The sequence below is a fragment of the Eptesicus fuscus genome, chromosome 22 (assembly GCF_027574615.1).
Source record: "Eptesicus fuscus isolate TK198812 chromosome 22, DD_ASM_mEF_20220401, whole genome shotgun sequence".
NCBI classification, from domain to species: Eukaryota; Metazoa; Chordata; class Mammalia; order Chiroptera; family Vespertilionidae; genus Eptesicus; species Eptesicus fuscus.
In genome coordinates, this window is record NC_072494.1 from 43,854,264 (window position 1) to 43,866,486 (window position 12,223).

General features: G+C 61.3%; 1 protein-coding gene across 2 annotated transcripts in view; it reads right to left on the minus strand.

The window, feature by feature from the left end:
* Nucleotides 1–12,223, minus strand: part of NOS1AP (nitric oxide synthase 1 adaptor protein) — a 112,775-nt gene that overhangs the window by 75,158 nt on the left and 25,394 nt on the right. For both annotated transcript variants that reach the window (XM_008153086.3, XM_008153085.3), the window contains exon 2: nucleotides 22–93. In XM_008153086.3, coding sequence (XP_008151308.2) covers nucleotides 22–93 — 72 coding nt within the window. The remainder of the gene's footprint in view (nucleotides 1–21; nucleotides 94–12,223) is intronic.

Below are 12,223 nucleotides of genomic sequence, written 5' to 3' on the forward strand. Positions count from 1 at the left end.
CCCTCTGCACCCCGCGCTCACCCGGATCCGGCGCATGGCAGCCACGATCTCCACTCTGCTGTTGGGCCGCGGCACGTCCAGGCTCCCGACGTACTGTGGGGAGAAGAGGGATGTGAGAACGGATGTGCGTGTCCCGTCACAGCCTGCGAGCGGCGGGCGGCCAGCGAGGTGACCCAGTGCATCTCCCCATTTCACAAGAGTCGAAGGCACCCCTCGTCTAGCTACATGCACAAGAGGAAATGAGCACATTGTCACCAGAGAGATGCGAGTGGGTGTGGCCGTGCAGCGCCGGCCAGGTGGCCTTTCTGCGCGTCGACCGCCTCACCAGGGAGCCGGGACCGCGTCAAGCGAGGCGGTGTCTCCCTCACAGACCTGCCCGCACACATTAAAGCCTCACAACGAAAAGGAAGGCAGGGCCTGTTTTCTCAGTGAATGGCAGATCCCTGAGTGCGCCCCGGGGGAAGAAACTGGAGGGAAGGAATGGACTAATATTTTATTAAGATTTTTACCTGATTATCCAGGCTGGTGTTCACTATCAGAACAAGTCCTCACTGTGCACTATGTGGAGCAGGAGAACAGTCCCAGTCCCAGCCTGACGCACAGCTCTGAGCTGGCGGACAGACACACGCAGGGCGAGGTTCGCTGCAGGGAAGGCCCACACAGCCGGGCTGCACGCAGGGCACAGGGGGGCGCCCAGCGGCCCTGGGCTGTGCCTCCCACACGGTCCTCTGAACTCGGCCTGAGTAACTCCAGCCCCTGCGGCCAAGAGGCCCCGTGCTGTGGTCACGGGAGCAGCGGCTCTCCCTGGAATTTGGAGCTCCGGCTGGCCCTAGCGAGCAGGGTTTCAAATCCTAAACTCTGCACAAGATCTCCCGGGCACTGCCCACAGCTGTGCTAACACGGGGTGCAGGGCCAAGCGGCCCGGGGAGCAGTGAGCACACTGGGTCTGCGGGGAGTGAGCAGCTGGCGACCGCTCCGGTACACGAAGCCCCAGGTCTCAGAGTGCGGTCAGAGCGAACTGTGGGGGCACTGCCCCGCTGAGCTCTGCCGGGGCCCCGCAGTGTCAGCACAGCCAGGAAGGACGAGTCTGGGCTCATGACTGCGCGACCTCAAAGGCCTTCCCGCCAGGCACCTGCATACTGCTCCTGGACGCTCGCCGGCTGGTCCTTCCTGAACCGGAGCAGTCAGGACTAGCTGGGCAACCGGGCCTTCCACTCCTGTTCCCTCACCCGTCACGCGTGTGCCAGGACCTCAGGACCCAGCAAGGTCACGTTACACGCGGCGCCCAGGGAAGGTGCTCCCTCCCGGCAGGAACATGGCCAAACACATGTGTGATCATCCCTGGCTGGCCATGCTGCACAGGTCCAAGCACACACCTGACTGGATTCCTCCCAGAATGAGCGCATGTCCACCCACCGTGGCTAGGAGAACCCGCCTGCGGAGGACAGGAGGCAGCCCGGGTGCTGCCAGGGGTCCAGCACCACAGTCATCGCCACCTGCACAGTCAGCCCCCACCTGTACAGCCATCACCCACCTATACAGCCATCCCCTACCTAGTCAGCCCCCACCTGTACAGCCATCACCCACCTGCACAGTCAGCCCCCACCTGTACAGCCATCCCCCACCTGTACAGCCATCCCCCGCCTATACAGCCATCCCCCACCTATACAGCCATCCCCCACCTATACAGCTATCCCCCACCTGTACAGCCATCCCCCACCTGTACAGCAATCCCCCACCTATACAGCCATCCCCTACCTATACAGCCATCCCCTACCTAGTCAGCCCCCACCTATACAGCCATCCCCCACCTATACAGCCATCTCCCGCCTATACAGCCATCCCCCACCTATACAGTAAGCTCCCACCTGCACAGTCAGCCCCCACCTATACAGCCATCCCCTACCTAGTCAGCCCCCACCTATACAGTAAGCTCCCACCTGTACAGTCAGCCCCCACCTATACAGTCATCCCCCACCTGTACAGCCATCCCCCACCTGTACAGCCATCCCCCACCTATACAGCCATCCCCCACCTATACAACCATCCCCCACCTATACAACCATCCCCCACCTATATAGTCAGCCCCCACCTATACAGTCATCCCCCACCTGTACAGCCATCCCCCACCTATACAGCCAGCCCCCACCTATACAGTCATCCCCCACCTGTACAGCCATCCCCCACCTATACAGCCATCCCCCACCTGTACAGCCATCCCCCACCTATACAGCCATCCCCCACCTATACAACCATCCCCCACCTATACAACCATCCCCCACCTATATAGTCAGCCCCCACCTATACAGTCAGCCCCCACCTGCACAGTCATCCCCCACCTATACAGCCATCCCCCACCTATACAGCCATCCCCCACCTATACAGTAAGCTCCCACCTGCACAGTCAGCCCCCACCTGCACAGTCAGCCCCCACCTATACAGTCATCCCCCACCTGTACAGCCATCCCCCACCTGTACAGCCATCCCCCACCTATACAGCCATCCCCCACCTGTACAGCCATCCCCCACCTGTACAGCCATCCCCCACCTGTACAACCATCCCCCACCTATACAGCCATCCCCCACCTATATAGTCAGCCCCCACCTATACAGTCATCCCCCACCTGTACAGCCATCCCCCACCTATACAGCCAGCCCCCACCTATACAGTCATCCCCCACCTGTACAGCCATCCCGCACCAATACAACCATATCCCACCTATACAGCCATCCCCCACCTATACAGTCAGCCCCCACCTGCACAGTCAGCCCCCACCTATACAGCCATCCCCCACCTATACAGCCATCCCCCACCTATACAGCCATCCCCCACCTATACAGCCATCCCCCACCTGTACAGCCATCCCCCACCTATACAGCCATCCCCCACCTATACAGCCATCCCCCACCTATACAGCCAGCCCCCACCTATACAGTCATCCCCCACCTGTACAGCCATCCCGCACCAATACAACCATATCCCACCTATACAGCCATCCCCCACCTATACAGCCATCCCCCACCTATACAGCCATCCCCCACCTATACAGCCATCCCCCACCTATATAGTCAGCCCCCACCTATACAGTCATCCCCCACCTGTACAGCCATCCCCCACCTATACAGCCAGCCCCCACCTGCACAGTCAGCCCCACCTGTACAGCCATCCCGCACCAATACAACCATATCCCACCTATACAGCCATCCCCCACCTATACAGTCAGCCCCCACCTGCACAGTCAGCCCCCACCTGCGTAGTCGGCTACCACCTGCACAGTCCGAATGGAGTCCCTAAACTCATCTGACTGGTATCAAGGTGCCGGACTGGACCTAGCAGGAGTACCTGCAATTCCTGGCTTACCCAGAGCAAAGCTTCCTGCTGGTGACTTTGAACCTGTGAGACGCGGTGGGGTTCTGCGCTGCCGCCAGGAGGCCCTGCTGGGTGGTACTGCAGGGCCTCTATTGACATCTACTCAGAGCTTCTGGGGGAGGGAGGGCTGCAGGACATCGGGGCTGCCCTTTTCCTCCAGCGTCTAGAAGGAATGGCTGGGAGGAGGCTGCAGCAGTGCTGGTGACCACGGGAGGCCATCCGGTCAGTCTACCTGTGGCTCCCTCCCCAGGGGAGCCGCACTAACTGCACACGACTGTCGGCCCCTGGCGGCCTCGGCCTCCAGCCAGAGCCAGACCCCGCGGGGCTGCTTCATGTTCTTGCTCCCACCTTGTTTTCTGGAGACGTAACTTCTGGAGACAACGACACTGAATCGTAGTGTCTCCTGGTACATAAATCACTGCAGGAAGCAGCCAGGCGTCACCACGTGACATCACCAAAATCGTCCCCACCGGGACGGGTCAGGCCCCCGCGCCCGCCGCGGGGAGAGGTCAGGAGAGAGCTCAGTGTGAATGAAGCTCAGTGCTCCGGTGGCTCGGCTTCCCACTCACGTGGGCGCAGCTGCAGCGGCAGACGAGGCTCCCTCCAAAGCAAACGGGTCTGGCCATGCACAACAGCTGCAAAGAACGGACAACTCCAAGGGGCCCCGCTCACGGGACGGTCAGTGTTGGCTCAGCCGTCAGAACGCAGCACCCTAAGCAGAGCCGTGACAGGGCGACCGGGAGGAGTGTCTGTGGGAACTCTGTCCTCGCCACCCAACCTTCCATAACCCAAAGTCGCTCTAAAAAACAAGGCCATTCACTGAAAACACCCCGAGGCACAGGCGGCGCCCAGCGCACGTGCAGTCCCCGCCTCGCCGCCCCCTCCCCCCACCCCGCCCCCCGCAGCTGGGGCTCCAGCCAAGAGCTCGCCCGGATCCTGGAGGGGGACCCCAGAGCCGGGATGGCCAGAGGAGGTGAAAGTGAGGCCGCAGTCCCAACAGGAGGTGTCACAGAGGGAGCCCCACCGGAAGTACACACCACCCAGCCCCTTGGATGGCCGGACGCGCACACAGACAGGAGGCCCCACGGACAGCACAGATGCAGGAGGGCCCCGCACTCAGCAGACGGCAGGCCAGCTCCTGGCTCCCAGTCCAGCCCTCCCCGCCCGCCCACGTTCTCACCGCCTCTCCCTTCAGGGCCTCACAGGCCGGATTCTGCCCTGCACCCTGCCGACCGGCACATTCCTCGGTCTCCTCCACGCTGGGTCCTCCCTCCAAAACACACACAAGCAGGCAGAAAGCCAGCACCCTGCTCACACCTAGCGCCCTGCTCACACCTAGTGCCCTGCTCACACCTAGCGCCCTGCTCACACCCAGCACCCTGCTACCACCCTGCTCACACCTAACACCCTGCTCACACCTAGCACCCTGCTCACACCTAGCGCCCTGCTACCACCCTGCTCACACCTAACACCCTGCTCACACCTAGCGCCCTGCTCACACCTAGCGCCCTGCTACCACCCTGCTCACACCTAACACCCTGCTCACACCTAGCGCCCTGCTCACACCTAGCGCCCTGCTACCACCCTGCTCACACCTAACACCCTGCTCACACCTAGCGCCCTGCTCACGCCTAGCACCCTGCTCACACCTAGCGCCCTGCTACCACCCTGCTCACACCTAACACCCTGCTCACACCTAGCGCCCTGCTCACACCTAGCGCCCTGCTACCACCCTGCTCACACCTAACACCCTGCTCACACCTAACACCCTGCTCACACCTAGCGCCCTGCTCGCACCTAGCACCCTGCTCACACCTAGCGCCCTGCTACCACCCTGCTCACACCTAACACCCTGCTCACACCTAGCGCCCTGCTCACACCTAGCGCCCTGCTACCACCCTGCTCACACCTAGCGCCCTGCTCACACCTAGCGCCCTGCTACCACCCTGCTCACACCTAACACCCTGCTCACACCTAGCGCCCTGCTCACACCTAGCGCCCTGCTACCACCCTGCTCACACCTAACACCCTGCTCACACCTAGCGCCCTGCTCACGCCTAGCACCCTGCTCACACCTAGCGCCCTGCTAGCACCCTGCTCACACCTAGCGCCCTGCTCACGCCTAGCACCCTGCTCACACCTAGCGCCCTGCTCACACCTAGCACCCTGTTCACACCTAGCGCCCTGCTAGCACCCTGCTGACACCTAGCGCCCTGCTCACACCTAGCGCCCTGCTCACGCCTAGCACCCTGCTCACGCCTAGCACCCTGCTCACACCTAGCGCCCTGCTAGCACCTAACACCCTGCTACCACCCTGCTCACACCTAACACCCTGCTCACACCTAGCGCCCTGCTCACACCTAGCGCCCTGCTACCACCCTGCTCACACCTAACACCCTGCTCACGCCTAGCACCCTGCTCACACCTAGCGCCCTGCTCACACCTAGTACCCTGCTCACACCTAGTACCCTGCTCACACCTAGTACCCTGCTCACACCTAGCGCCCTGCTACCACCCTGCTCACACCTAACACCCTGCTCACACCTAGCGCCCTGCTCACACCTAGCGCCCTGCTAGCACCCTGCTCACACCTAGCGCCCTGCTCACGCCTAGCACCCTGCTCACACCTAGCGCCCTGCTCACACCTAGCACCCTGTTCACACCTAGCGCCCTGCTAGCACCCTGCTGACACCTAGCGCCCTGCTCACACCTAGCGCCCTGCTCACGCCTAGCACCCTGCTCACGCCTAGCACCCTGCTCACACCTAGCGCCCTGCTAGCACCTAACACCCTGCTACCACCCTGCTCACACCTAGCGCCCTGCTCATACCTAGCGCCTTGCTCACACCTAGCGCCCTGCTCACACCTAGCACCCTGCTCACACCTAGCACCCTGCTCACACCTAGCGCCCTGCTAGCACCCTGCTCACACCAGCGCCCTGAGCGTACCCGAAATCACCAGCCGGGATTGGCCGTCTGTTACTCCCTGACGACCTGCTGCCTTGAGAGGTGCTGAAACCCTGGGTCACGGAGCAGAGCTCTCCAAGCGGAAGGGAACGGCAGGAGTCACGTCCGAGGTGACGTCACAGAACACTCATAAGAATGTGGCACGTGCTTGACAGTTGGGCGTCTGTCTGGCCAGGGCTCCCAGTACTCGCCGTCCTGTCCGGACCCACCCCAGGCTCTCAACCGGTTCCCTCCCAGCACCGGGAGGCTGGCCGGCAGCTGGGGCGCCTGGAGCCTGCACCTGGCCTGTGGCCCCGCGGCCGCGCCCTGAGAGCGGGCTGGGCAGAGCTGAGGAACGGGGAGGGCAGCCTCGGTTAGTGCCCGCGCCCGCGCTGTGACAGGAAGGCCCCGCTGCAGGGCCCCGGTGGGCGTGTGCGGGAGGGCAGTGGGACTTACAAGGGCTGAGTGGACACTCAGGAGTGTCCTGACTGACCCCCAACTGCAGCACGACCACAGCTGCAGGGCAGGCCCCCGCCCCCCCGAAAGCTTCCGAAAGGCTCGACACGCAGCTGACGCGCTGCCTCGACTTACTGGGATCGGAGAGGAAGGAGCCCTCACCCCCCGCAGCCCTCCCGGAGGAGGGCCATTTGCAAGCACCGGTTCGCTGTGTCTCTGTCGGCCGGGGCTGCTCGGAAGCGCCCCCGAGAAGTGGAGACGTGGCCACACAAACGGACGCGCGGAGGTTTGTGCAGCAGCACACGTAGCCGCCCCACAGGGAAACACCGCCGCTCCCACGGAGGGCGATGGTGACAGGAAAGGTGGCGTGTCACACGGTGTCACACATCAGGCAGCAAAGGAGCTGGACCTGGGCCGGTGCGGAGGGAAGGGGCTGCGAGTGAGGGACCCACTGCCCAGCAATAGCCAGCACAGGCAGACCCGTCGACACAGCGGCGACGGGCGGCGTCCCGGGGTCAGAGCAGGGACTGCCAATGGCACAGGCTCTCCTCACGGGTGACGGCAACGCTCTGGCCCCGGTCGGGGTCACGGCCGCACCACTGGCGCATGTGCCGAGAGGCACCGAACGGCACACGCTGAGCAGTGATCTCCGGTGTGCGCACTGCCTCTCAGTAGCCTGTCGTTGTGCGTTTAAATACCCTGTGGTTTGCCACGGACAAGACAGTAGAACGGCAACCAGACTGGGTTCTGCCGCGCCCTCCTCCAGGCGAGGCTGTCTCGGCTCCGGGCCGCTCAGCTCGCCACGGCCTCCTGCGCTGCCGGCTGCACTGGTGCACGAATTCGCCAGAGGATCAACCTGGGGGGAGGGGCTGGTCTGTGGCTCTGACTCTTCACGCTGGCTCCAGCGGTACACGTCCCTCCTCAGACATGCGTGTCCCCGCGCTGTAGCCGCACGGCCACCCCTCAGAGTCCCTCTCCGAGGCAGCAGCCTGAGTGTGGGCCCCGAGCAGAGTCCAAACACCCCTCCCTCTGGGACGGCCCAGGAGCCAAGCTCACATGTGACCCAAACAGAGACAGCACCAATCTCCCAGGCCGGAGTTTCTAAAGATGTGTACACACATGCACAGAAAGACACACACACAGACACTCAGGGAGATACACAGGGAGACACACACACAGACACTCAGGGAGACACACACACAGACACTCAGGGAGATACACAGGGAGACACACACACAGACACTCAGGGAGACACACACACAGACACTCAGGGAGACACACACACAGACACTCAGGGAGATACACAGGGAGACACACACACAGACACTCAGGGAGACACACAGGGAGACACAGACACTCAGGGAGACACACACACAGACACACACACGGAGACACACACACAGACACTCAGGGAGACACACACACAGACACACACACGGAGACACACACACAGATACTCAGGGAGACACACAGGGAGACACACACACTGACAGACACACACACACACACACGGAGACACACACAGACACACACACACACACGGAGACACACACAGAAACACACACACAGACAGGGAGATACAGGGAGACACACACACAGAGACATGGGGAGACACACACACAGACACACATGGAGACACAGACACACACACACAGACACACACACAGACACACACGGAGACACACAGGGAGACCCACAGAGAGACACACACACAGACACGGGGAGACACACAGAGAGACACATGGAGACACACACACACAGACACACACACAGACACACACACAGACACTCAGGGAGATACACAGGGAGACACACACACAGAAACACACAGGGAGACAAACACACAGACAAACACACAGAGACATGGGGAGACACACAGAGAGACACACGGAGACACACACACACACAGACACATAGACGCAGACACACACACAGAGACACACGGACACACACACACAGACAGACACATAGAGACACAGACACACACAGACACACACACACAGACACACACAGGCGCGCACACACACAGACACATAGACGCAGACACACACAGACACACACACAGACACACGGAGACAGACACATAGAGACACAGACACACAGACACACACAGAGACACACAGAGAGACACACACAGACACACACACAGGCACACACACACACAGACACACAGACATACACACACAGACACACACACAGACACACACACACAGACATACACAGACACACACAGACACACACACACAGACACACACAGACACAGACACACACACACACACACACACACACACACACACACGGAGGATAAAATAATACAACACACATTTCCAACTAAAACTTCCCCCATTCAAAGACGATGACTGAACGGGGATGGTGTCCGGCGCGCTGAGACCAACGCCGCCTGGGCTTCCCTCCGCCCCGGCGAGCTGGCCGCTCGGACACAGCTGTTGGGAAGGCCCTCGCAAGAGCACTGTGTCCCGAGTCAGACTCCACTCTCTCCGCAAACACACAGACCCGGCACTGCCCGCCCATCCCGGCCCGCCCGGCCCCGTGGGCCTCTCTGCACACACAGCCCTTCCGTCTTTAGAGTCAAAGGGCACGCGAGACAAAGCCTCACCATTCTCCTCGGAGGCATCTCGAGGGCCACCAGCTATGCCAAGTGTTGCCCAAGTGCCCTGGCACCAGAAGGGGCAACTCAAAGAGAAACAAGGGGAGAGGAAGAGTGGCGCCCTGAGCACCGGGGCCCGAGAGGCAGGCCCGGCGCCTGGATGCCAGCCGGCCCGAGCAGCAAGCAGAGCCACGAGGCCATTACTCTCGGCCGGCCACCAGGCTGCTGGGCTGTGCAAATCTGTGTGGAGCAGACACCGCAGGTGCACACTTTTGTCACCATGCGCGCTATCACAATGCGCGCTGTCACAATGCGCGCTGTCACAATGCGCGCTGTCACCATGCGCGCTCTCACAATGCACGCTGTCACAATGCGCACTTTTGTCACCATGCGCGCTGTCACAATGCGCACTGCCACAATGCGCTCTGTCACAATGCGCGCTGTCACAATGCGCGCTGTCACAATGCGCGCTGACACAATGCGCGCTGAAACAATGCGCGCTGACACAATGCGCGCTGAAACAATGCGCGCTGAAACAATGCGCGCTCTCACAATGCGCGCTCTCACAATGCGCGCTCTCACAATGCGCGCTGACACAATGCGCGCTCTCACAATGCGCGCTCTCACCATGCGCGCTCTCACAATGCGCGCTCTCACAATGCGCGCTCTCACAATGCGCGCTCTCACCATGCGCGCTCTCACGATGCGCGCTGACACAATGCGCGCTGACACAATGCGCGCTCTCACAATGCGCGCTCACACAATGCGCGCTGTCACAATGCGCGCTCTCACAATGCGCGCTCACACAATGCGCGCTGACACAATGCGCGCTCTCACAATGCGCGCTCACACAATGTGCGCTGTCACAATGCGCGCTCTCACAATGCGCGCTGACACAATGCGCGCTGTCACAATGCGCGCTCACACAATGCGCGCTGTCACAATGCGCGCTGACACTGCGCGCTCTCACAATGCGCGCTCTCACAATGCGCGCTCTCACAATGCGCGCTGACACAACGCGCGATGACACAATGCGCGCTCTCACAACGCGCGCTCTCACAATGCGCGCTCTCACAATGCGCGCTGACACAATGCGCGCTCTCACAATGTGCGCTCTCACAATGCGCGCTCTCACAATGCGCGCTGTATGCGCGCTCTCACAATGCGCGCTGACACAACGCGCGATGACACAATGCGCGCTCTCACAACGCGCGCTCTCACAATGCGCGCTCTCACAATGCGCGCTGACACAATGCGCGCTCTCACAATGTGCGCTCTCACAATGCGCGCTCTCACAATGCGCGCTGTCACAACGCGCGCTCACACAACGCGCGCTGACACAACGCGCGCTCTCACAACGTGCGCTGTCACAACGCGCGCTATCACAACGCGCGCTCTCACAATGCGCGCTGACACAACGCGCGCTCTAACAATGCGCGCTGACACAATGCGCGCTCTCACAATGCGCGCTGACACGACGCGCGCTGACACGACGCGCGCTGTCACAACGCGCGGTCACAATGCGCGCTCTCACAATGCGCGCTTTCACAATGCGCGCTGACACAATGCGCGCTGACACGACGCGCGCTGTCACAACGCGCGGTCACAATGCGCGCTCTCACAATGCGCGCTGACACAATGCACGCTCTCACAATGCGCGCTCTCACAATGCGCGCTGACACAATGCGCGCTGTCACAATGCGCGCTCTCACAATGCGCGCTGACACAATACGCGCTCTCACAATGCGCGCTGACACAATGCGCTCTCACAATGCGCGCTGACACAATGCGCACTCTCACAATGCGCGCTCTCACAATGCGCGCTCTCACAATGCGCGCTGACACAATGCACGCTCTCACAATGCGCGCTCACAATGCGCACTCTCACAATGCGTGCTCTCAATGCGCGCTGTCACATGCGCACTGACACAATGCGCGCTCTCACAATGCGCACTCTCACAATGCGCGCTGACACAATGCGCGCTGTCACAATGCGCGCTCTCACTGCGCGCTGACACAATACGCGCTCTCACAATGCGCGCTGACACAATGCGCTCTCACAATGCGCGCTGACACAATGCGCACTCTCACAATGCGCGCTCTCACAATGCGCGCTCTCACAATGCGCGCACACGACGCGCGCTGTCACAACGCGCGGTCACAATGCGCGCTCTCACAATGCGCGCTGACACAATGCACGCTCTCACAATGCGCGCTCTCACAATGCGCGCTGACACAATGCGCGCTCTCACAATGCGCGCTGACACAATACGCGCTCTCACAATGCGCGCTCTCACAATGCGCGCTGACACAATGCGCGCTGTCACAATGCGCGCTCTCACAATGCGCACTCTCACAATGCGTGCTCTCAATGCGCGCTGTCACATGCGCACTGACACAATGCGCGCTCTCACAATGCGCGCTCTCACAATGCGCGCTGACACAATGCGCGCTCTCACAATGCGCGCTCTCACAATGCGCGCTGACACAATGCGCGCTCTCACAATGCGCGCTGACACAATACGCGCTCTCACAATGCGCGCTCTCACAATGCGCGCTGACACAATGCGCGCTGTCACAATGCGCGCTCTCACAATGCGCGCTCTCACAATGCGCTCTGTCACAATGCGCTCTGTCACAATGCGCGCTCTCACAATGCGCGCTCTCACAATGCGCGCTCTCACAATGCGCTCTGTCACAATGCGCTCTGTCACAATGCGCGCTCTCACAATGCGCGCTCTCACAATGCGCTCTGTCACAATGCGCGCTCTCACAATGCGCGCTCTCACAATGCGCGCTCTCACAATGCGCTCTGTCACAATGCGCTCTGTCACAATGCGCGCTC